Here is a 24,937-nt window from a genome sequence, read left to right on the forward strand (position 1 = left end):
AATTCTTTTAACTGTTTTGGGTCTGCAAATTGAAAATGTTTACCCTCAAGCAGTAAATTACATGTACAAGGAAATCGTAATACAAAATTTATTCCCAACGCCAACGCTCTAGGACGCTGCTCCAAAAAAGCCCTGCGCCTAGTTTGTGTAGGCTTTGAGAGATCTGGAAAAATACGGATCTTTGAGCCCATAAACAGATTTTCTAAATGTCTTAAGGAAAGTCTTAGAACAGCATTACGATCAGGCTCCAGGGCAAAAGTGACCAGCATAGTTGACCTCTGAGTAATAATTTCCAGTGAGCTCTCGAGGAATTAAGTCAGATTCATTCCGTCTCCCACTACTGGGGGGTTTCCATCGCCCCCCCCCCTTTGGGTTCCAGATGTAATAGGCCCGTGTTATGGGGGGTAACGAGTCCTTATCCATTCCAAGAATGTCCACCATATATTTTTTTACCATTTCAACAGGTGGAATTAGAGGAGATTTAGGGAAGTTAAGAAACCTAAGGTTAAGTCTCCTAGCCTGATTCTCCAAATACTCCATTCGTTTGTGCAGAAAATTATTATCCTTAACCAATGCAGTTTCTAAAGTTCCCATTTCTTGTAACTTAGTATTCACATTTTCCAGTTTCGAGGATTGCTGTGCAGTCACTTGCGCTTGGAGTAGCGCAGCTTCAGAAAGAGTTTTTATATTGTCAGTATTTTCTTTTAATGTAGTTTGTATAGAGGTTTGAATGTTATAAACCATGTCCCATAGTGACTCTAATGTCACAATTGCTGGTCTAACCACGCCACTAGCACCAGGGAGGGATTGAGTTTGAGCCTCAACATGAGATAGTCTAGAAACAATGTCTTGAGGTAATACCTGTAGAGCTGATTGAATTAATGCCTCTCTTGGTTGGAGTTCATTCTCTGTCGCTGCAGACCTTCCCTCGAGCAGATTAGGTTGAACCCCTTCGGTATCCGTCACTGCTTGGGCTGTTAGCAACTCCCTCCCAGGCTGAGGCGGAGCAATGCGCGCCACAGGGCTCAGAGAAGCCCCGTTAGCGCTCTCAATCGACGCCGACGCATCGAGAGTTGCAGAAGGGGTCGAGGTTCCCCGAGGACCCGGTTATTGCTTCAGGAATCGCAGGGTCGTCTGCCGCCACGCTGAAGATGTTTCAGGAACCGAGGGATGTTCCTTAACTTTTCCCCTCCGTTTCCCCATCGAGAAAGACGAGGCTACAGCGGTAGCGAAGAGGCTGATCGACGGAGCTACCTCGAGAGCCAACTCAGGTGCGTCCGATCAGAACCCCATCTTGGAATCATGTCCAAACCTCTTTTTTTTAACTATCACATTCTCTGGCAGTGAGCTCCAGAGCTTAACTATTCATTGAGTAAAAATATATTTCCTCCTGCTCGTTTTAAAAGTAGTACTCTTTCCACCTTTTACAGCTTTATTTAGCAGCAGCACTGAATGTAATTTATTCCTCCATACCAATAGGATGGGGCTGTTGGCTTGAGGCAATGGTTCAAAATACATTTTTTCCTATTCTATATAAATCCTTTGATCCCTCTGCCCTGGGTTTCCCATCATGTTCATTTAACCTACAAATAAAGACTGCCAGTAATGACACCTAAAATTCAAAAGATCTGACTGTATAGTGGAACGTTCCCAAATGGCATGGAAAAAGGTATTATCTGCTACTTGACATTTAAGGCACTGCATGGTTGGGACTATCCCTACCCTGTGTTGCCTGAGTCTGCGAGAAATGGGTCCTGTGGATCAACCAAAATCGGCATTCCTGCAGTTCAGCACTATGTCCTATCTTTGGTATTTTTTTTTTTGTTACATTTGTACCTCGCGCTTTCCCACTCATGGCAGGCTCAATGCAGCTTACATGGGGCAATGGAGGGTTAAGTGACTTGGCCAGAGTCACAAGGAGCTGCCTGTGCCTGAAGTGGAAATTGAACTCTCCTCAGTTCCCCAGGACCAAAGTCCACCACCCTAACCACTAGGCCACTCCTATTTGTGATATTACAGAATTAAGAATTAGGGTCCTAGCCCTCAGACCCAGAGCCTGAGCCCATCTCTCCAATAACATTTTGTGATCTTTGGGGGGGGGGGGGGGGAATTAAGGTGTACAAAATTTTATAGTAATTAGAAACTGATCCTATCGCTCAGGCGTGCATGTCCGACAGTGCTTCAAGGAAAGGACCAACTCGATTCTTCTATATTACAGGCTGCAGCGATCTCACATAGTGAGACAGTTGTCTGTACGAATATAGATCACCTGTTTGAAATCTTCATATGATATCAAAGTCCCATCCTCTTTCAGAAAATACTCAATTACTGCAAATCCCCCTGCACCCCCCCTACACACCACCACTAGTTGCTTAAAGGTGCCTGAATCTAATCCCGGTTAAAAATTCATGTTACCTAAAATAGGCAGCAAGTCACTACATATAGAGAATGCCCCCATCTAGCCATCAGGAATTGCCACAAGTTCCTCAGAGGTTGCAATAAAGCACTACTCCGTTTTGGAGGCAGTGCTGCTGTCTGAGCATGCAGTAAAAAAAGAAAAAGTAGATGGCCACCGTGCAAACTATGCTCTCTCATATGGTGTAAGTGTGAAAAACTCCTCAGAGCCCAGCCAGTCCTTCAAGTGGTGGACAAGACATGCCCTATTATACAGTAATACATTTGGCAACCTATAGCAGCTACTTTTTGGGATTCTGCCAGGTACTTGTATTGGCCACTGTTGAAAGCAGGATATTGGGCAACAGCGACCATTGGTCTGTCTGACCCAGTGTGGCTATTATGTTCTTGTGGCAGCGGTTTCATGATAATGCAATGTTTTTCCTCGGGAATACTCCTATAGTAGAGTATCTCTCAGCCCTTGAACAATGGATTGGGAAATTGGATTTCCAAATAACACTGCTCAGGTACTTTGGCATGACTATACTTGTCTGGTACTTAGTTCCAGCAGCCTTAACAAGGACATTGTCTTTTATTGTGCTTTTTTGGACCACTGTAGATTGTGTGTAGGACCTCCCAAATTTCTCTTGGTTTGTGAGAAATTATTCCAGAGGCTTCTGTGGGGACCTCTGCTAGGCTCATTTGATTCAGGCAGGCTTTCCTCCAGGCATGTGCATGCTTTAGATAAACACTCTTTCTGGTTATTCTTGATAGTTCTTGGTTATCATCTTCCCCCACTTTCTTTTGTGCTTCCTTTCCTTAGCTCTGTAATTGCTCAACTTTATCTGCCTGGTGGAGGGTGCCTAACTGCTCCAGATTGTAGATTCCTTACCAAGGGTTTTGCTTTGTTGTTGCATTCCATTGTGGCTGTATAATTTGTGCCTGGAGGCACAGAGCTGTTCTAGCAGGAACCCCCAGGAGGATTACATGATGAAAACCTTCCAGTGCAGGGCTGGAGCCAAAAGCCTTTAAGATGGGAGATAGAAACATAAACTGGTTTATGCTTGCAGGAGGACCTCTGACTTGGTCAGGTCACAGCTCTCCCATCTCCTGGCTAGTTTTGAAAGGAGAGGCCTGGAAGCTGCCAGAGATGTATACATGTGTTCTGTTTGTTTCACTGATTCCTGCTGTTGGCTGTCAGCCCATATGGCTTGTTTGGAAGAGTGCAAGCTGCATGAAAACCCAGCTCCCGCTGTTTCTTGTATAGACTTGTCATAGGATGTTGAGTGAGGGGAGGGGCACAGCAATCAAGTGTGGCCTTTTAAGGCTGAGACTTTTGTGTTAGAGGCAGTATATCAGATAAACTGAAACTGAACTTGAGTTGAGACTTGAGAGGGCTGCTCAGCCTCTATGGTCCCCTAGCTCGATCTCTGGCCTCTTGCTGAGGCTGCTTGCTAGAGTACTAATTAATAGCTGTAGTGATCCCAGATTTAAAAAAAAAATCTTCCAGAGAAATGGCAATCTGTTACAAATTCTGTATGCATGTGTTGTGTGCATAGTAAGAATAGTATCAGTATGCTATGTTTAAGTTCATTATGTGCGTCAGAGACAGTGTTTACACTTGGATGCTGAAGGCTGAACAGTGAACATGGTGTTAGGTCTTTTTCCCTCATTTGGGAAATAGGCAGAGAATTTGACAGTATTCTAAAGCCATTACTGATCTTGGACTGTAGAACTACACTCAGAGGGTAATGCTGATCCAGGGCCACATCCTCATGTTAGTCCGGAAATCACGGCCAGTTCTCCTTCCCAATCCCCTCCCTCTTAGTTTGTCTGGGTGAGATCATTGCTGTCTCCTGCTGGAAAAGATGTAGCGTCCTCTGCTCTTTGGATGTTCATCAGGTTCACATTACCAATGCAAAGCCTGCCAACTGTCTTGCATGTAACTAATGCAGCATTATGAAACTGAATTTAAAAAAAAAAAGTGGTTTCTGGTATTATAGCCAGGATGCTTATCTGCCTGCCCCTGAATGGCAAACTGGGTAAAAAAAACTATTCATTGTATAATTTCAGGTCCCAATGCACTTGCTGGGCTTCCCTGGCTAACAGGTGTGGGATAGTAATGGATTCTGTAGGTGGGGAGGGCCCCACAAGTTCCATTTGAGTGTAGATGTTAGTACAAAAGAGCAGAAATGTTTGGGTGAATAGCTGTCTTGGCACCTTGTTACAGAACGTAGAAATGGATTTCAGGTTATCCTAGTGGATTGGCAGCAGGGGCTTTGGGCTTGCTAGGCAGATCATCCTAGTTTAATTCCTGACCCTGGCTTTTACATCACAGGCCAGCTTGAGGATGCTGCTAGGGAGGAAAGAGTAGAGTCCCAGCCATCACTCATAAGCAATACTTAGTGGCTGGAACTAAGCTGCACATGTAAAGATTTCTGGAGGGAATGACTGCATTAGGAAAGGTCATAAAAATAAGGGAGATGCCCATGGTAGTTATAAGCAAAGGGCTTTAGCACTGTAGCCCAGTAGAGGCTGGCTTCAGTATGCGCTGGAATCCCATAGAAAGCAGGAAGAAACTGCAGGATCAAAAACAGAATAAAGAAAGTTGGTTTTCACAGTACTTAAATGAGGAATGTCTGACTGTTGCAGCAGAACTCTGAGAAGAAATGTGGTCGTCTGGTTAGAGCACAGAGCAGTGTGTCGAGAAGCTCTGACGAGTTCTGATCCATTCTCCCCAACTCGTTTGCTGGTTGCCTGTGTTTCACCCGTACAGAGGACAGTGCTGTCATTTTTCTTTGTGACGTGGTTTACAGGTCAAGTGCCAGAAACAGAAAAAATGATGGCAGAAAAAGACCGTAAGAACTTATGCAGCCTGCTCATCCACACCAATCGATTAAGCTCTACAACTCCTTCCTCACCTTTAGAGATCCTGCGTTTGTCCCATGCTTTCTGAATTTAGATACAGTCCTTGTCTGTGCCATCACCACGAGGCCATTCCACACATCCATCACCCTTTTTGTACACCCAAGTCCATTTCTTAACTTCTCCAAATTGTAGAGTCCTTAAGTGGTTTTTGCGTTGTTGTGGCATTCCATTGTGGCTGTATAATTTGTGCAAGGAGGCATAGAGCAGGAACCCCCCAGGAGCGTTACATGATGAAAACCTTCCAGAGCAAGGCTGGAGCCATCCTATGCCCCCTCATACCAGATCTTCATTGTGCATTTCTATAATGAAGGTATTTGAACATCTGTCATATCTCCTCTCTCCTGCTTTTCTGACAAAGTATGAGTATTTAGATGTTTAAGTCTGGCCCTGTATAATGAAGACTACTGACCATTTTAGAAACCACTCTCTGGACCGTCTCCATCCTGTTTATATCTTTTTGAAAGTACACATTACTCTAAATGAGATCTCACCAGTGACTTATGCAAAGGCTTTATCACCTCCTTTTTCCTGCTGGCCACCATAAGACCATCCGATACAATCACCCCCAGACCCTTCTCTTTTGAGCACAGATTGAAATACTTCACCCTTAATACTGTACCACTCTCTTGGGGTTTTGCAGCCCAAGTGTGTGACCCTGCATTGTTTAGCATTATATCTTAGCTGCCAAATTCTAGCCCATTCTTCAAGCTGTTTAGATCCTCCCCCATGCTATTCACACCAGCTGAGGTGTCTACCTTATTGCAGATTTTAGTATCATTCGCAAAGAGGCAAACCTTACCAGACAGCCTTCATGTATAAAAATGTTAAAAAGAACTGAACCAAAAAAGGTTGCTGCTGGTCATCTTTCTAATGTGACTGCATTCATGTTTCTGAAATACTGTGAGGAGTGTGTTGCAGTCCATCTTTGTTGTTGGCTGTAATTTATAAATCCTAAGTAATGTTGTGGGGGGGGGGGGGGGGGGGAGGTGAAGACTTTATAAAGGTTTTCCAAATGTAAAGACTGTTACAAGCAGAAGAAAAGGCCTTTTATAAAATTTCTGTGCAGTATATGCACATAATGGTACAGGTAGAGGCTGACCAAAATCAGGCTGAATTTTGCTGCTTGGTTTTGGTTGAAACCGAAGCCAAAACTGGCCCACCTCCTTAAACCCTAGTGGTCTAACCAAGCAGGAGCAATCCCCAGTTGCTCCTGCCTCTGCTGTTAAAATAGCTGCCAAGACTACTGCTAAAGAGTATGGCAGCCATTTTGAGATTGGAGTCTGCATGGGCAGGAACGATTCACAGTCGCTCCTGCCCATGCTGGCTCCAGTTTCAAAGTGGCTGCTGTGACCTTCAGCGGCAGTCTTGGCAGCCATTTTTGACAGCAGAGCAACTGAGGCTCGCTCCTGCCCTGGTTAGGCCACTAGACTACCAGGGCTTCTAATGTAGAACCTGGGGGCGGAGGGGGAGAGAGTGGGTGGTGCTTTTGGTTGAGGATGGGGTTTTGGTTTCAGTTTAAACCAAAATATGGCTGAATTCGAATTTTGAGCTGGTTTTAGTCCTGAAACTGAAATTTGGGTGACCTCTACGTACATGCATCCACAAGATGGAGCGTAGTTACATATTGCCATGAATAGATGCTCCCACGAGAATAGTTTGGGTGCATTTGTGATGTGCACATATTTTATAAAATACAACAGTGTATACCAGTGGTTCCCAAACCTGATCCTGGAGACACCCCAGCCATTCAGGTTCTTGGGATAGCCACAACGATTATTCATGAGAGAGATTTGCATGTAGCATTTGCGTGCTATTGGGGCTGGTTCTGGAAGCCTGTTTTATAAAGGCATATAGGCATTGATTCTGCATGTTATTTGTGTGTGATTTTATATATATATATATATATATATATATATATATATATATAATCACACAATCTAATATAATTTGCACCTCTAACGTTCCATTGCTGCCTGGGTATATATCACACAAACTAAGTTTATATCTGAGGCAGTGGCGGGTTAAGGGGCCCTTTTACTAAGGTACGCCTAAAAGTGGCCTGCGTTGGTGTAGGCGCATGTTTTACACTCGCGCTGGTCCATTTCCTCAGCGTACCTGGAAAAAAAAAAGGCTTTTTTTTGGTGTGGGGAAAATGGACGTGCAGCAAAATTAAAGACGTTACCGCCACCCATTGACTTAGCGGTAAGGTCTCATGCACACAAACTGCCGATTACCGCCAGGTAAGCGCCACATAGTAGAAAATATAAAATATTTTCTACTGTGTGTTTTGGGTGCATGCCAAAAATGGAATTACTGTCCGGTCCATGCAGTATCCGGGCGGTAGTGCCAATTTGACGCACATAGGCACCTGTGCACCTTAGTAAAATGGCCCCTAAGTGACTTTCCCAAGATCACAAGGAGCAGCAGTGGGATTTGATCCAGTCATCGCTGGATGTCAAGTCTGGTTCTCTTTATGAAATATGTACAAGCCTTGTTAATATTCTCACGTAGGCATCCTATTACAAAATTATCTCCAGGGGCTTGATTGTATAACAGGAAGCCTAGCCACAAAAGTGACACAAGCAACCTGTCAAGTCCTGCCTATTATGGCAATGTGAAAACAAGGCAGTTCAGCAATCATAGTGAGAAAATTTCTTGGGGGAAATTCAGTTTTTGTTTTAACATTTTCAGGTTTTTTGGGTTTTTTTTAAATACCATATCCCTTTAATGCGGTAATACATGTACAATTGTCAGGCTAATTATCTGAATCCGTGGTTAACTGCACAGCCAGTTTAGCATTTGCTTGGGGCATGCAATATAAAGAGTGCCAAAATGCCTTGCCACTGATGTCACTGTAGTAGGAGCCCCCATATCTATCATCTATTTCTCCCCTCTTCTCTGCTTCTGGATCTGGCATCTCCCCTCTCTCTGTTAAACCCCCTGACCTTTAAAATGTATCTTCCATATCATCATGCTGATCAATCCATAGACTGGTGGGTTGTGTCCATCTACCAGCAGGTGGAGATAGAGAGCAATCCTTTTGCCTCCCTATATGTGGTCATGTGCTGCCGGAAACTCCTCAGTATGTTCTCTATCTCAGCAGGTGGTGGTCACACACAGCAGCAGCTCTGGTTAGGTCTCCAAGCCTAATTTTTAGGTTTTGTTGAGTACCTGGGGTTGAGGGCTCTTCTTGAGCAAGTGCAAACCTGGTGGCGCCAGGTCCCTCCTTTTCTCCCCCCTCCCGCTGGCTTCGTTTAAAAAAAAAAAAAAAATTTTGAACGTCCTTAAGGGCGTTTATTTCGATGTTTATTTAAACGTTTATTGCAGCTACTCACTGGGACACCAGGTCGTTACAGCTCGGAGCGAGAAGCAGGTAATTTTTACCTTTTTATAGCGGGCAGGGGGTTCCCCGATCGATCTCCACGTGGCCTATGGCGTCGGAGGGCGAGGGCACGAAGAATCGCTCCCCGGACCGCGTGTGCGCTTTAGCGGGGATGCGGGGGTCTGAAAGTCTGACTCGCCCTTGTTGGGTGTCAGTTCGGAGGTCGGTCAGTGTCCCGGGTCTTCCTCCGGTGCGGCGGTTTTTCCCGCCATAAACGCCCATCCCCCGCTGCTCGCCTCCGCCATCTTGGCTGGCCATGCTGCTCGGACGGCTTCTTCTTGGGCCGCCCTTGAGCTGGGAGACGTTAATGCCATGGCCGCCCTTGATTTGGGCGACGGCAAAAAAGCGGCTAAAGTTAAGCGCCGTTCTTCCCGCGCGGCTCCTTCGCGGAGTGTCACGCCGGACGCCATCTTGGATGCGCAGCATGTTTCTCCCCCGCTCTTGCGAGCGCCGGTTGAGGGTGCGTCTAGGGCTGTGGCCCAGGCGGCTGAAGTGCACAGTCTGGGGGGTTTCTCCCCCGAGTTTATTTTGCTGCTGCATCAGGCCTTCCTTATGCAGAACGCTGCCCCTTCTCCCTTATCCGATAAAGGGGTTGAGGCCCCCGGAAGTAAACGCTCTCGGGTGGATTCCCAGGCCTTAGAGGACTTTCTCTCCTCTGTAGATGAGGGCAGCGTATCTGAGTTCTCCCAACGGTCCTTTGCGGATTCCTTGGAGGAGACGGATTCCCGCTCGGATGGAGCGGATGACCCCTCTGCAGCGCGGATCTTTTGCTCAGAGGATTTGCCCAACCTGTTAGTGCAGGCCATGAGCATTTTGAAGATTTCCTCTCCAGAGGACGTCTCTCCCTCAGCCCCTGTTGGCTCCGCCATTATGCTGGGGACGAAGCGCCCGCCTAGAACCTTCCACGTGCATGATGCCATGCACACCTTAATTTCGGCTCAATGGGATGTCCCGGAAGCGAGCCTCAAAGTGGCTAGGGCCATGTCCCGCCTCTATCCTTTGCCTGAAAGTGAACGGGAAGCCTTTCTTTGGCCTACCGTGGATTCTTTAATCTCTGCGGTGACTAAGAAAACGGCGTTGCCGGTGGAAGGTGGCATGGCCCTAAAGGACGCCCAAGACAGAAGATTGGAGGCGGCCTTAAGGTCGTCCTTCGAGGCGGCTGCCTTAAGTTTGCAGGCCTCAGTTTGCGGCTCCTATGTGGCCAGGGCGTGCCTGACGATTGTGCAGCGGGCTTCCCCCTCGGATCCTTCCTTGAGGGCTGATTGGCCGGCCCTGGAATCGGGCTTGGCTTATTTGGCAGACTTACTGTATGATGTCTTGAGAGCCTCGGCTAAAGGTATGGCTCAGACAGTCTCTGCGCGGCGGTGGCTTTGGCTGAAACATTGGTCTGCTGACCACGCCTCTAAGTCCCGCCTGGCTAAGTTGCCTTTTAAAGGCAAGCTGCTTTTTGGGGTCGAGCTGGACAAAATTGTGACCGATCTCGGCACGTCTAGGGGCAAGAGGTTACCAGAGGTCAGGGCTCGGGCCAGTGCTCGCCCCGGTAACTCCAGAGGACGGTTTCAGGAAGCCCGTCAGTACCGCCCGGGCAAGTCGGGCTCCTCTGCCCCCTCTTCCTTCAAGAGGAACTTCTCCCCCAAGCAGCATTCCTTTTGCAGAGACCGCCGTCCTGGAGGTGCGCCCTCCGGTCCTCCCCCAGGGTCTCGTACCCAATGACGGGGTCCTGGTCCATGGCCCAGTGCAGATTGGAGGACGCCTGTCCTCGTTTCTGGGCGAGTGGACCAGGGTAACTTCAGACGCTTGGGTGCTGGAAGTCATCAGAGACGGCTACAAGCTAGAGTTCTGCCGACCCTTAAGAGACGGGTTTGTACTCTCTCCCTGCAAGTCTCCGGTCAAAGCTGTGGCAGTGCAGCAGACCTTGGACAATCTGATCCGCCTGGGTGCGGTCGTTCCGGTGCCAGAAAATCAGCTTGGCAAGGGACGTTACTCCATTTACTTTGTGGTACCAAAGAAAGGAGGTTCTGTACGGCCTATCCTCGACCTCAAAGGGGTCAATCGGGCCTTGAAAGTTCGGCACTTTCGCATGGAGACTCTCGGCTCTGTTATAGCGGCAGTGAAGGCAGGGGAGTTCCTGGCATCCTTGGACATCAAGGAAGCGTACTTGCATATTCCCATCTGGCCTCCTCATCAACGCTTTCTGCGTTTTGCAGTCCTGGGCCGACACTTCCAGTTCAGAGCCCTCCCGTTCGGGTTGGCTACTGCTCCGCGGACCTTCTCCAAAGTAATGGTGGTCATCGCGGCCTTCCTGCGAAAGAAAGGAGTACAAGTCCATCCTTATCTGGACGACTGGTTGATCCGAGCCCCCTCTTATGCAGAGTGCGGCAAAGCTGTGGACCGGGTGATTGCTCTTTTGAGCTCCCTGGGGTGGATCATCAACTGTGAGAAAAGCCAGCTGCGCCCGACTCAGTCCCTGGAGTATCTGGGAGTTCGATTCGACACCCAAGTGGGCAGAGTGTTCCTGCCGGACAATCGGATTGTCAAACTTCAGGCTCAGGTGGACCAGTTCCTAGTAGCCTCTCCGCTTCGGGCTTGGGACTATGTGCAGCTGTTGAGCTCTATGACGGCCACGATGGAAGTAGTGCCCTGGGCCAGGGCTCATATGAGACCACTACAACACTCTCTGCTGCAGCGCTGGACTCCGGTGTCGGAGGATTATGCTGTGCGCCTTCCCTTGGACCCAGCAGTGCGCAAGGCGCTGAGCTGGTGGCTGAAGACAGACAGGTTGTCTGCAGGGATGCCTCTTGTGACCCCGAAGTGGATTGTCGTCACGACGGACGCCTCTTTGACGGGCTGGGGAGCCCACTGCTTGGGAAGGACAGCGCAGGGGCTCTGGTCTCCTGCAGAGGCAAAGTGATCTATCAACCTCCTGGAACTCAGAGCCATTCGGTTGGCGCTTTTGGAGTTCCTCCCGGTACTGGCGTTGAAGCCAGTACGGGTCCTGTCGGACAATGCCACGGCTGTGGCCTATGTCAACCGCCAGGGAGGTACCAAGAGCGCTCCTCTAGCCAAGGAAGCCATGAATCTATGCCAGTGGGCGGAAGCGAACCTGGAACAGCTGTCGGCGGCCCACATTGCCAGAGTCATGAATGTCAAGGCGAACTTTCTCAGTCGCCATACCTTGGATCCCGGAGAGTGGCAGTTATCGGCTCAGGCGTTCTTGCACATCACGAAGTGCTGGGGCCCGCCGAGCCTAGATCTGATGGCGTCATCGGCCAATTGCCAAGTGCCGCGCTTTTTCAGCAGAGGACGGGACCCTCGATCTCTGGGAGTAGATGCTCTTCTCCAACAGTGGCCGACACAGGAGCTTCTCTATGTGTTCCCGCCTGGCCCATGTTGGGCAGGGTACTAGACCGGGTGGCAAAGCATCCGGGCCGGATAATCCTGGTGGGTCCGGACTGGCCCAGACGTCCCTGGTATGCGGACTTGATCAGGCTCTCAGTGGACGACCCTCTGCGGCTGCCAGTGGAGCAGGGCCTGTTGCATCAGGGTCCCGTGGTGATGGAGGATCCCTCCCCCTTTGGTCTTACGGCCTGGCTATTGAGCGGCAGCGTCTGAGGAAGAAGGGCTTCTCAGACAAGGTCATCGCCACTATGCTGAGAGCGAGGAAGTGCTCTACTTCTACTGCTTACGCCAGGGTTTGGCGTACCTTTGCAGCGTGGTGTGAAGCAGGCTCACTTTCTCCCTTCACTGCTCCAATTTCTTCAGTGCTGGCGTTCCTGCAAGAAGGTCTGGAGAAAGGCCTGTCGCTCAGTTCCCTTAAAGTCCAGGTAGCGGCTCTGGCTTGCTTCAGGGGCCGCCTGAAGGGTGCTTCCCTGGCTTTGCAGCCAGATGTGGTACGCTTTCTCAAGGGAGTTAATCACCTGCGCCCTCCTCTGCACTCAGTGGTGCCTGCGTGGAATCTCAACCTGGTTCTCAGAGCCTTGCAGAAGCCGCCTTTTGAACCCTTGTCGAGGGCATCTCTGAAAGACCTGACGTTGAAAGCAGTCTTTTTGGTGGCTATCACTTCAGCCAGAAGAGTTTCCGAGCTCCAGGCACTCTCATGTCGAGAGCCTTTTCTGCAGTTCACTGAGGCAGGAGTGACTATTCGCACAGTGCCTTCCTTCCTGCCCAAGATTGTTTCTCGCTTCCATGTGAATCAGCAGCTCTGTCTCCCTTCCTTTCGTAGGGAGGACTACCCAGAGGAATACTCTGCTCTCAAATTTCTGGATGTGAGACGAGTCATCATCAGATACTTGGAAGTGACCAATGATTTCCGGAAATCGGATCATCTGTTTGTCCTGTTTGCAGGTCCTCGTAAGGGTCTGCAGGCTGCTAAGCCTACAGTGGCAAGATGGGTCAAGGAAGCCATTGCAGCGGCTTATGTGGCCGCGGGGAAGGTGCCGCCTATTCAGCTGAAGGCTCACTCCACTAGAGCTCAGGCGGCCTCGATGGCAGAGGCCGGGTCCGTCTCCTTGGAAGAGATATGCAAGGCGGCAACTTGGGCATCAGCCCATACCTTCTCCAGGCATTACCGCTTGACTGTGGCTGCTCGGGCGGAGGCCCGGTTTGGAGCTTCAGTGTTGCGGTCAGGGATTTCAATGTCCCGCCCTGGGTGAGTACTGCTTCGGTACATCCCACCAGTCTATGGATTGATCAGCATGATGATATGGAAGGTAAAATTATGTATCATACCTGATAATTTTCTTTCCATTAATCATAGCTGATCAATCCATAGCCCCTCCCAGATATCTGTACTGTTTATATTCTGGTTGCATTTCAGGTTCAAGTTTAGTCTTCAGTTCCTGTTCAGGAGGACTTCGTGTTCAAGTTTTTTCAATTGGATTCTTCAGGAGTTGAGACGAGTTTGTGTTACAGTGAGCTGCTGCATTCCTCTCCCCTCCGTTTTACGGGGCTGGATTGAGACATAAATTCTGCCGGTGCTCCCTCCCGCTTCGGCGGTGTTAGGGTCAGTCAGCTCCTCCCGCGGTTGCGGTTGCAGGATAAGCCAGATCCCCCCGCATCGGCGGGGTGGTGTCCCTCCCCCGCTCCGCGGGGATGAGCTGGACGGATTCCCCTCCCCCACTTGTGTGGGGATGAGCTGGGTTAATTCCCCTCCCCCGTTTCGGCGGTGGTGAGCTGGGCAGAGTGTCCCTTTGTGGGTGTAATTCTCTAAGTGCTGAGTCCTGCGGATGGAGCTTGGATATCGACATACTGAGGAGTTTCCGGCAGCACATGACCACATCTAGGGAGGCAAAAGGATTGCTCTCTATCTCCACCTGCTGGTAGATGGACACAACCCACCAGTCTATGGATTGATCAGCTATGATTAATGGAAAGAAAATTATCAGGTATGATACATAATTTTACCTTTCTCTCGAGGTCAGTGGCAACAGTGCAGTGGGGGTGGAGGAAATTTGATGGGGGGGAGGGAGGCCTGACGCAGGAGTGAGGAGGGGAAGAGAGCAATGTTCGGGGAGGTGGTAGGGGAAATGTATCTTTCTCTCTCTCTCTCTCTCTCGAGGTCAGCGGCACCAGTACAGTGGGGGTGGAGGGAAATTTGAGGGGGGGAGGGAGGCCTGACCCAGGAGTGAGGAGGGGAAGAGAGCAATGTTCGGGGAGGTGGTGCCGATGTGGTAGGAGGTGGGGGGGTCCAGAGCAATAGTTGTCTCAGGGTTCCACATCCCCTTGAGGTAGCACTGGATAACTGTCTGTCTCCCTCTCATTCTTGTAGGTCTCTGCTGTACCAACAGTGATTGCAGTGAAGAAAGGTGATGTGGTGGATAAGTTTGTAGGAGTGAAGGATGAGGATCAGCTGGAAGCATTCTTGATAAAAGTAATCGGCCCATAGGGAGACTGAGCAAGCGCTGCTGTTGTGAAACTGCCTTTGCCTTCTAATATTTTACCATCACCATGAGACCTGTTCGCTTGAACTTCAGCTCGCTCTTCTGATGTGCATACTGCAGGAATTTCAAAAGCCAAGAAGGGGAAAATATTAACACTGGGGCATCCAAGTAGCTTCACAGTGGGCTACACAATCAGAAATTCGTGTGTTTAGGCTGCATTAATATTTAGCCTTATATAACATGATTTATATTGATCAAAATCTGTAAATCTCTTCTGACATAGTGACTTTGTCTCCACAAAATAGATCTGCAATTCTTCAAGATTGTGTACTAGCTAATTAAGTCATTTTTGATAAAAATCTTGAGTGGGCCATATCACAAGGTTAGGTGGGTTGCATTTTACCTGTGGGCCACATATTTGATGCCCATGGATAAAACAGCACCAGTGTGAGGGCAGTTTTCTGTCTCCTTCCCATTTTTACAAATACATTGTGCCCATTCTCTACACTTGCTCTTTTTTGACAGTACAATAAGAGAAGAGGATTTGTTTACCTACCACTATAATGCCTACAGGTAGCGGCAACTGTTCATATTTCTCAGTGTACAGGCCTGCTACCCACAGTTCATATATCCTACAACAGCAGTGATTCTGATAGAGGTATTTGGAGGTCTTAATATTGCGCAGATTTCCATGCTTATCAGAACTTTGGTTTACTTTTTCTTCAGAGATAAATGTAATTTTTTTTTTTTTTTTAATGTTTAGGAAGAGGAGAGATCAACAGTTCTTTTTTTTTTTTTTTTTTTTTTTTTCTTGTGCTAATGCCATTGCACTTCTTGGTTTTGTCTAACCTCCTCTGTGGCTCTAGGCCAGAGCTTCCCAAACTGTGGATTGGGACTCTCAAAACCCACATTTGGGGTCATGACCTGGGTGGGCTGTCTATTGCTCCATCATTATTCTGCACCTCAAGTGGGTCACTCAGTTTTATTTGGCTGCTTTCATGGAGTCACAGCCACAAAAAGATTGATACACATTGCTCTAGTCACTCCATCATCTAGGCCAGGTTTGAGGCACTCAGAACAATTATAGTGAGAACCTAAGGGAGTCTTTGCACTGCCATGTGCACCAGCTTGACAAACTCAAATTGCCAGAGTGAAAGGGGTATTGAACTAGATTTTGTAGAGCAGTCATTCTGAGCTCTTGTTACAAAATTAACGTGGGACTTAAGAATAAGGCAAGATCAGACGTTGGATAATGACAGAAGAACCAAGAATGTTAGTGTGAACAGCAGACCTGCAATGTTTGTTTCAAGAGTAGGATTTCTTTTTGAAATGGATAAGTTAGAGATTGCAGATTAAAGGAAAACAAATATGAACCATGTCACTTCATACCATTCATCGGTATATTCTTTGAATATCTCTGAGTCAGGATACAAACTACAGCCACCTCTTATAAAGCGTCTAGGGGCAAAGATTTAACACATGAAGTGTCCTTACCAGGAGGCACCCATTTCTTAAATATGCAAACTCTACCCCTTGCTTCCCAGCTTTCTTGTAAAAGTTGATCATTTGACCCAAAAGCCTGATTTCTTAATCTGTACTCTCAGCACTTGCCTTGATGCTTTCTACATTTGTTATTTTTCTGCTGCAGGACTCTCATGTCCTTATACCTGGATGCCATGAGAGTCACGGTATGCTGTTTGCCTTACCCTACCCTAACTTCTTAAGAGTGGGCTGTAGCTGTTCAGAGCTACTTCATGGGCCTCATCAAGCGATACCTTCCACTATGAGTTTTTTAAATTCAGCCTCCATGGCACTTGGGGTGCCCACAGAAGTTTCAGCTGCAAGTCCAACTCAGATCTTGCCTCTTCACAAAACATTAAACTTTTCCAAATTGCAGTCGGTCTTCAGTTAAAGCCAGAAAACAGTACTAGAATTTGTGTACAAGGCATGTGCACAAGGAAAAATCTATGGGGGTTGATGCTGGTGCTATTTAACCAAGTGGTAGAGGTTCCTACCTGATTAATTACTGCTGACCAGGTCCCCAGCCACTATTCAACGGTACTTGTGGCACTCGCCATTTGAATAGTAGTACAGACTGCTGTGGCACTATCCGGTTAACAGTGGTGTATTTAAACTAGATGCACCTGTTGCGTATGCACCCCCTGTCAGACCTGGCCACTCGCCCCCCCCCCCCCCCCCACCTTAAAATCCTCTCTACTGTAGTTTTCACCCAGGCAGTGGCACTCATAGGCTGCCTGCGGCCTGTACTGGGACTTCCTCCCTGAATCGTCTCACTCCCATCTGATGCAACTTCCTGTTTTGTGAAAGGCAGGATGGTTCAGGGAGGAAGTCCTGGTGCAGGCAGCCCATGGGGTGCCTCTACCCGGATGAAAACTACACAGAGAGGATTTTAAGATACGGGGGTGGACGTACCCTCGCTTAAAAAAAAAATCCTGGCTACACCGCTGCAAGTTAGTGCTGGGGGAGGCTGGGTTGTCCTGGAAGTTTTGCAGCCACTTCTGTTATTCAGTGTCCAGGTAGCTATCCAGGCAAGCCTAGCTTCCTAGAAAGCTGTCTGAACTTGCCTAGATAGCCAGCAGCGGTATCCGGCTAACTGCTGGAGTGCACCAGAGACCCAGATATTGAGTTCCGGTAGTCAGAGATGGCCCTGTGATGAATACCAGGTCCTAAAATCTGCTTGCAGTGGGCTGAATCTGAACCAGGTGGTTTTTCAGTTTGATCTTTTTTTGAAAAATGAATGCATGCAGGTTGACATTATTTGCATTAATTCATTGGTTAATCTGCATTAAATTTATTTTGTGCACAGTACCTTTTTAAGACCTGCTAATAAATATGCTTCCCTAGTGTGTACCAGTTAATCTTTTTAGAAACTTCCAAGATACAGTTCTTTGCTCCCGACTAATGTGAAGTCATTCTTAGTTTGTTTGTTTTTTTATTATTTATATATGTTTTCTGGTGACTGGTGTGGTATTGGAAAAGTGCCAGATTGACAGCACACAGGCTGAAGTTCCACTATTTAGCCACAAAGCTAGTGGAGCACTGGCAATTCCAACCCTGTAACTAAGCTGCTACACTCATGATCAATTGTTCTTTGCTTTCATGTTGTGTATCTGATCTGATGACTGTTAGGTGATGTGGACAGACCACAAACTCATATTACAAGGCCATAGAACAGCTATGGAACAAGTGTGGCTTTGGTCCATAGTTTGTTTGAAAATGTTGTTGTGTGAAGGGAGATACTCCCATGCTGTGCTGGTGTGCCCCACATTCTACCTTTTTTCCTAGCTTATGTATTTAGGAAGCATTTTGCCTCTTTGATTTGCTCTGTGATGCCACCTTTCACCCCCAGCCTCTCTAGAGCTGGCCTTTCTTCCCCTATACCAAGGGCATTCTACCATCTAGTCTTCATGTTTCCCTTGTTTACATGCTCTCTTAACCTTTTTTTATATGAAAAACATATGGTCCTGATTTAAATGCAAAGTAAAATATATATATGCATTTGTGTGTTGGATTGTGTAACATTTTTCAACAGTATGAACACTTTTCTTTCATTTACACAACAGCACCTACTAGGCCAACTTTTATACCATTATAGTGAGTCTGGTGCATATGAAATTGGAGACATTTAATCTGGGTGGGTAACAGCACAGTAGCTGGAGTGAACAAAAGCTTGTTTTCACCTCTGTCATCTTTCTTCCAAGTACACTCAGTCCCTGCTACGGTTTCTGCTGATCTTGCTTTTTCATGCCTTCCATGAGTTCAGGTGCCAGTAGGCTGATTTCTTTTTCCTGGCATTTGAATATGAATAGAAGAAAAATGCTCAGGCTTGGAGGAATTTGTCCTGTAGCATTCAGAGAAAATTATCATCATTTCTGCTGTAATACACATTTCACTGATCAGATTTTCAGCAGCCTGAAACTATCTTGTCGTGTTAGAGACTTACAGTTTGTGAACTGATGATCTTGATGATTTAAGGAATTTTGGTGATTACTTATTTCCTTAAAACAGAAAAAGAGGGCAAAATGACTGATCTCACAATATAAGTAACAATATGAAGAGATTAGCTCCATAATGGTAATCCTATATTTTGTTTGATATTAATATGGGATAAGGTTACAGGACATTCTATGGGATAAATTCCACCAGTGCAAATTCATCACCTGGCCAATTTCTTTGTGCAAAGTATACTTCTAAAATCGAAAATTGTTCTTGTTTATTATTAAAATGCTTTATAAACCTTACACAATATAAAAAGAATATAGTCTTTCAGTACTTCTCTGACACAGTGCTGCTCAGAACATCTTCATGCAGCCCTGTATAATTATAATAAATATGGAAAGTTGTTGATTTTTAGAAATACATTGTGCACAAAACGTTTGGCAAGCGATTTGAATGTAATGGTGGGTTTTATCACATAGAAGGTCCTGTAAGCTTTAATTTCAAATAAACAGTTTTTCATGCTCCTTTGTGCCTCATTTTGTTTAATAATATTAATATGGGATTACGGTTATAGAACTGATTATTTCCACATAAATTAAAAACATGACTGTTTAGTGACTAATTTATTGGATCATGGTAGGATGAGGTGAAGTGAGAATGAGCTGGGGTTAGGGGGAGAGAAGGTGGAAGCTAGATTTTAAGTAGCACTTGTTGTCAAGGCCTCTTAAAGAGTAATATCTTTAAAACTTTAATATCTAAGAACTATAACTTCCGCATGCCAGCACACACCTGAAGCCTCTTTATTTTCTGACATTTACTTTAATGAATAAATATATATAATTTACTCAGTTTGTAGATCGTTGTGGTTCTGAGAGCTGAATCAGCCGGTGGGTGGGTGGGTGGGTATGGAACTCTGAAGAAAGGAAGTGTCAATGGAGAGGTGAGAGAGTGATCAGGGAGATGAAAGCAGTTCAGAGATGGGGTGCTGGGTTTGTGCAATATCTTGAGAGAAAATGAATGAGGTAAAAAGACGAGCCTTCAAGGGAACAGGAGGACCCTTGCTAGGATTACCATATATGGTCCCCCCAAAAAGAGGACACATTCCCTGCCCCCCCAAGGGTGTCCTAGCCTCCCCTCACCTTACTCTACTGCCCTGGTGGTCTAGTGGCCTCTTGGGCAGTAAAGAGCCCCCTCTTTTTCCTGCCAAGAGCACTGCCCTACATTCTGTTCCCCTTGCAATGCTGAGTGCTGACGTTCCTGGCACCGATTCAAAATGGCTGCCGAGCGTTGAAGTGGCCTCAGAAGTCTCGCGAGACCGCTTCAACTCTCGGTTGAAGAGAACTGTAATAGTGGCAGAGTATCTCTTACCTGGAATATCATGTCAGAAAGACTATATGGTTTGTCTCGTATACCCATCTCCAACTGCTCAGCTCTACAGTGCCTTCCTTTCTCTCAGTGATCCTCTGTGCTTGTCCAGTCTGTTCTTTGTTCTTGAATTCAGATACAGTTCTGTGAGAGACTTTTCTTTCTATTACTCCTGTGTCTACTGCTTTTCACCCTCATCATATGACCCTTGTCCCAGAGGTTGTTTTCTGTTGAAAAAGGCCTGCCTCTTTTGTATTATCGTCGGAGTTATTTATGTATCTTTATCATATCGCCCTATCCTCTAGGGTGTATATACTGAGATCTTACTCAGGCTCCATATGCTTTGATGTTGACCATTTTAGTAGCCCTCTGACCCAGCTCCATCTGGTTTAATCCTTTTGAAAGTGCAGTCTCCTGGATTGCTTAAGGTACTTCAAATGATGTCTCACTGAGGGGCTGATGTTCAAAAGCCCTTGTTAAAAACTGTGTCCATTTAGATCCACCGATTTTGAAATAGCGAGTGATGCTCAAAGGAAATTGCATGTAAATGAGATTCATGTAAATTTAGCAAGCAGCACGAGAGGGAACGCGCCTAGCACAGGCGCAGAACAAATGCGCACCAATCCCCAGCGGGGGGCGAGCGAGGGAAGGGACAGGCCCCATCGCCAGAGGCTCCCCGCTGGGCAACGGGAGGAGCCAGAGAAGGGCTTAAAAGCCCAGGTTTAGAGCCGGGTCAACCTCTTCCGGTCGCCGCGGCCAGCCGAGTACACCCATCCCCTCGCCGCTGCCAGCTTCCTGAAGGTTTCCCACTTTGAACGAGAAAGAGCGTCAGCAGTTGGGTTGCATGCGCCAGGGACATGCTTTGCGTGCAGTAGAATGTTGTTATATAGACACAGTTTCACTAGCTCGCGCGCTAAGTCTACTACGAGTAGGGTTACCATTCGTCCGGATTTCCCCGGACATGTCCTCTTTTTGAGGGCGCTGTGGGGAGTCCGGGCGGATTTCCGCATTTCCCCGATTTGTCCAGGTTTCGTCGGGACGAATGGTAACCCTACCGCGATCCTGTAACGCGGCCGTTGCCGAGAGGGTCTGCTGACTCCGCCCTTCACTTACCATGTCGGCGGAGGGGGTCGGCAACAGCAACACGTCATCTCTGTCCTCGACTCCTCGTGCTCTGATGCAAGGGCCAACGCAGCGCAGGCAGGCTACACAGGCAGGCAGCGTCTGTGTGCGTGCCAGTTAAAAGTGAAAATCCCGGCTGCAGCAAGCTCGGACACTCCTCCGTACCGTAACTTTCCCAGTACTAGGTACTGTCTCAGGGCAGAAAAGTTTTTACATGTAATTTTATGCTGTATTAAAACGACACAGCCTGTCAGAGAGACAAAGGATACACCTAAATGGTTCTGTAAATATATATATGTATCTATTTTTACATTTATGTTTGATACATTTCCAGGTGAGGATTAGGGAATAGCTGTCGGACAGTAAATGTCTAAAGCTTGCAATCTTGGTATTATGGTTCGGATCGTTCTTATATATCTGAACATCTTTTGAAGTTTGTGAAAGGGTTACTTTCGGCTGCGCTGTGCGAAGGCATTTTGCTGCTAGCTTTAGGTTAAGAAACGTTGTGACTGGGGCTTGTACTCTGAGCATTACGGTGACCATCTAGAGCAAGTTGCCTGCTTCTCAGCCACCAGCCACTTTTCACAGCTGACCTGGCAGCGGCAGAAGGAATTGACTCTTTTCTCTGTCAGCATGGCACAGGTTAATTCATTTGGGGAGGAGATCAGATTTCTTGTAAGGGGAAGTTTATGGTGGCCACCTTTCAGCCCCCAGGAGTTCGCTGTGCCCATCCCAGCCCTGGCTGGGCTTGCCCTGTAGACTGAAGATTGCTGAGAGTAGGTGAGACAATGAAGGGCTCAGTCTCAGAAGTGGATAGAATGAGCACCTCTTCTGAAGCCCTTCAGGGACCCCAGAGTAGCATCACCATAAAGAATGAAAGCAAACTTCAGGTGGGATAAAAACATCTTTAACTCACATCTACAGGTCCCTGCCAAGGAAAATATATGTTTAAATAAAATAAGAAATATTATAACTCCAGGTTTATAAAGCAACACTTCTGGTCTCCCATGCAAAAAGAGGTAAATGAACTACATTGTTCATGTTAAATCAAAAGCTTTACTGCTTCTTAACCAGGTGGAACAAGTGAAAGACTCAGACTTTCACAGAGCAGCAGAAAAATCCTTCTATTTACACTACTGTTCAGCCAGGTGAGGTGCAGAAAGGGGCGGGGTGAGGGCGTGAAAGGGGCGTGGAAAGGGTGTGAAATGGGGCGGGGCATGGGCGGGGCAAGTGTCCTCTTTTTTTAGGACAAAAAATGGTAACCCTAACTACGAGTGGGCAGCGCGCCGTGTGCCTATTTATTATGTCTACGACTGCTCTGTTGTCCGACCAAAACACTAATCTCCTATTGCTGAGCTTCCACCTCCATATGGCGACTGCTACTACAATTGGAAAAAGTTCTAAGAATGTAATGTTTTTTGTAATGTTCTGATCTTTCCAGATAGGTGGCCATGTATCCGCGCACCATTCTCCCTGGAAGTAAATTCCGAACCCTATTCCACCCGCTGCATCAGTGTATAACTAAATCTGCATTGGATACTGGAGCGTCTAACCATACTACTCTGCCATTGAATTGCCTCAGAAACATGTCCCATACCCTGAGGTCGTCTTTCATGTTCCGTGTTAGTCTGATATGATGTGATGGTTTTAGCACCCCAGACATAGCGCTGGATAGTCGTCTGAGGAATGCCCTACCCATAACAATTACTCTGCAAGCAAAGTTGAGGTTACGTACTAATGACTGCATTTCCCGCAAGGTGACCTTCTCTCGTCTCGCTACTTCTGCTATCAGCGTTCTTATTTTGTCGATTTTTTTCGGTGGGTAAACTAGATACCATCTCGCGGGAGTCTAGCTCGATTCCTAGGAACTGCAGGCGTGTAGTAGGGCCCCACGTTTTTTCTTTCGCGAGGGGTATACCGAATGACTCGGTTACTGCGCAGAAATGCTTAAGTGTGGACTGGCATGTTGGCCTGCCTGCTGGCCCTATAAACAGGAAGTCATCTAAATAGTGGATAATGTTCTTGGACCCCGATGTTCTCTCGACTACCCAGTGTAGAAATGTACTGAAGCACTCAAAAACTGAGCAGGATATTGCGCATCCCATGGGCATACACTTATCGTAGTAGTATTGCCCATCGAATTTGAAACCTAATATGGGGAAGTTGTCTGGATGTACTGGCAGGAGTCGAAAGGCGGACTCTGTCTGCTTTGGCCATGAGGGCTCCCTGTCCTGCTCTGCGCAATAACTGGACCGCCATGTCAAAGGTGGCATAGTGCACTGAACTTGCTTCTGGGGGGAGAAAATCGTTCACCGAGTTGCCTGCTGGATAAGATAGGTTATGTATGAGTCTGTATTTTCCGGGCTCTTTTTTGGGGATGATTGCTAACGGGGGACACGATGAAGCGCTCAAAAGGTATGTCGTTGAAGGGGCCCGCCACCCTTCCTAAGCTCACCTCCTTAGCGATGCGTGTTGTCGCTTCAAGGTGCAGCCGCAGCACCGATGGGGAATTTCTGACTGCTCTTCTTGTTTGAGTACCATAATAGGGGATTCTAAAGCCATGTGCAAAACCATTTTCGATTATCACTGCCTCCTTTTTTTTATACCGGGCCAACCATGGCCGCATCGCGGGCAGGTTGACCGGGGAAGGTGCTATGACCCTGTGGTCTCCGTTAGCGTTGGGCCGTTCTATCTGGGGGTTTCTTGGCGCATTTGACGGCTGGGTGTGGGGCTCCGCACGAGGTGCACACGTGCTTGTATCTGCAGTTTGGCTGGGCGCATGCTGCGTGGTTGAATCGCCAACATGCCCCTTCCTGGTTCCCCAATGTTCTTCCCCCGCTGCTTGGTCCCCCTGGCCGAAAGGGTCTTCCCTGTGCGCCTCTTATGGGCCCTCTGTTTGACATGCAGTGCAACCACAAATCTACATTCATCCACCCCCACCCTAGGGCTGAGCACTCGTCCATCCTGTCCCTGTAGTCTTCATCATATTTTAACGATCTGTTTCCCTCATGATCTTTGTATGCCTGCACTATGTTGTGGGCGTAAGCTAGCATAGGGCTGTACTGGGTGGGGTCGGCCCGTCCGGCTATGTCTATTACTCTGAGGAATGCCCATAGCCAGTTTACCATTGATTTTTGTGTGCCTTTGTCACGTGTGTTTGTATTATCTTTTGAGTCTTTCTTTCTTTTCTTGTCCCTCTTCTTCCCCTCTAGCACTTGGAATATGTCAAAGTATTTCCGATTCTTTATCTTTTTCCTAGTGGATTTGGGTACCAGTCTCCATATGTGTGGCAGTGCTACCATTGGAGGGGGGCGGTCCTCGTTAGCTGCCGCTGCTCCTTCTGCGCCCTTTGTTTCATCGTCTTCGTCCGATGATGAGGTGGAGGACGAAGACGATGAATCGGAGCTGCTCTCACTGTCTGAGCTGCTATGCCTGCATTTCTTCTTTCCTTTGACCTGCAGTGCTCTGATTCTGGCTCCACCTTCCTTCAGCATAATTGCTTTCCTTCAGGCTACCCACCAATGGTTTTCACTTGAAAAGCCCCCCCCCCCCCCCCCCACTTGTTTCTCTGCCCCTCTCAAAGCCATTCTCTGCTCTGGGACAAGTTTTGCTATTGAAAAATGCAAACAATGCTTCTTCCAGAAGTCGCCCTCACACAACAACTCCCTACCTCAGAAAATTTTGCACTTTAAAGGTAGGCACTCCTTTTTGTGCATTGCTTGGAATGGTCATTTTAATACTAATCAGCTCATTGTAATACATTTGCATAGGATTATCATTGCCTGCTACCATGATCAGTAAGATGGACGCAGAACCTCTTTGTGCATTAGTCGCTAAATAAAATGCGTACTGAACTGCATAGAGACAGTCAAAATTGGACATTTCTTGCACGGTAAGCTTTCTGCAT

At 47.3% G+C, this 24,937-nt stretch overlaps 1 protein-coding gene and 1 long non-coding RNA gene across 10 annotated transcripts in view; one reads left to right on the forward strand and one right to left on the reverse strand.

Moving 5' to 3' along the window:
* The window catches only part of TXN2 (thioredoxin 2), a 253,113-nt gene extending 237,157 nt beyond the window's left edge, over positions 1–15,956 (forward strand). For all 9 annotated transcript variants that reach the window (XM_030206837.1, XM_030206806.1, XM_030206819.1 and 6 more), the window contains one exon: positions 14,472–15,956. In XM_030206837.1, the coding sequence (XP_030062697.1) occupies positions 14,472–14,588 (117 nt within the window). In that variant the 3' untranslated portion in view covers positions 14,589–15,956. The remainder of the gene's footprint in view (positions 1–14,471) is intronic.
* A 1,369-nt stretch (positions 15,957–17,325) lies between these two features.
* LOC115472566 lies at positions 17,326–20,832 on the reverse strand. The gene is made up of 2 exons (XR_003942523.1): positions 19,912–20,832; positions 17,326–18,392 (listed from the first exon to the last, which is right to left on the reverse strand). It is a non-coding gene; the product is annotated as an uncharacterized LOC115472566 (long non-coding RNA).
* Between the last annotated feature and the right edge of the window lie 4,105 nt (positions 20,833–24,937).

Source organism: Microcaecilia unicolor, chromosome 1, assembly GCF_901765095.1.
Source record: "Microcaecilia unicolor chromosome 1, aMicUni1.1, whole genome shotgun sequence".
In the NCBI taxonomy this organism is placed as follows: domain Eukaryota; kingdom Metazoa; phylum Chordata; class Amphibia; order Gymnophiona; family Siphonopidae; genus Microcaecilia; species Microcaecilia unicolor.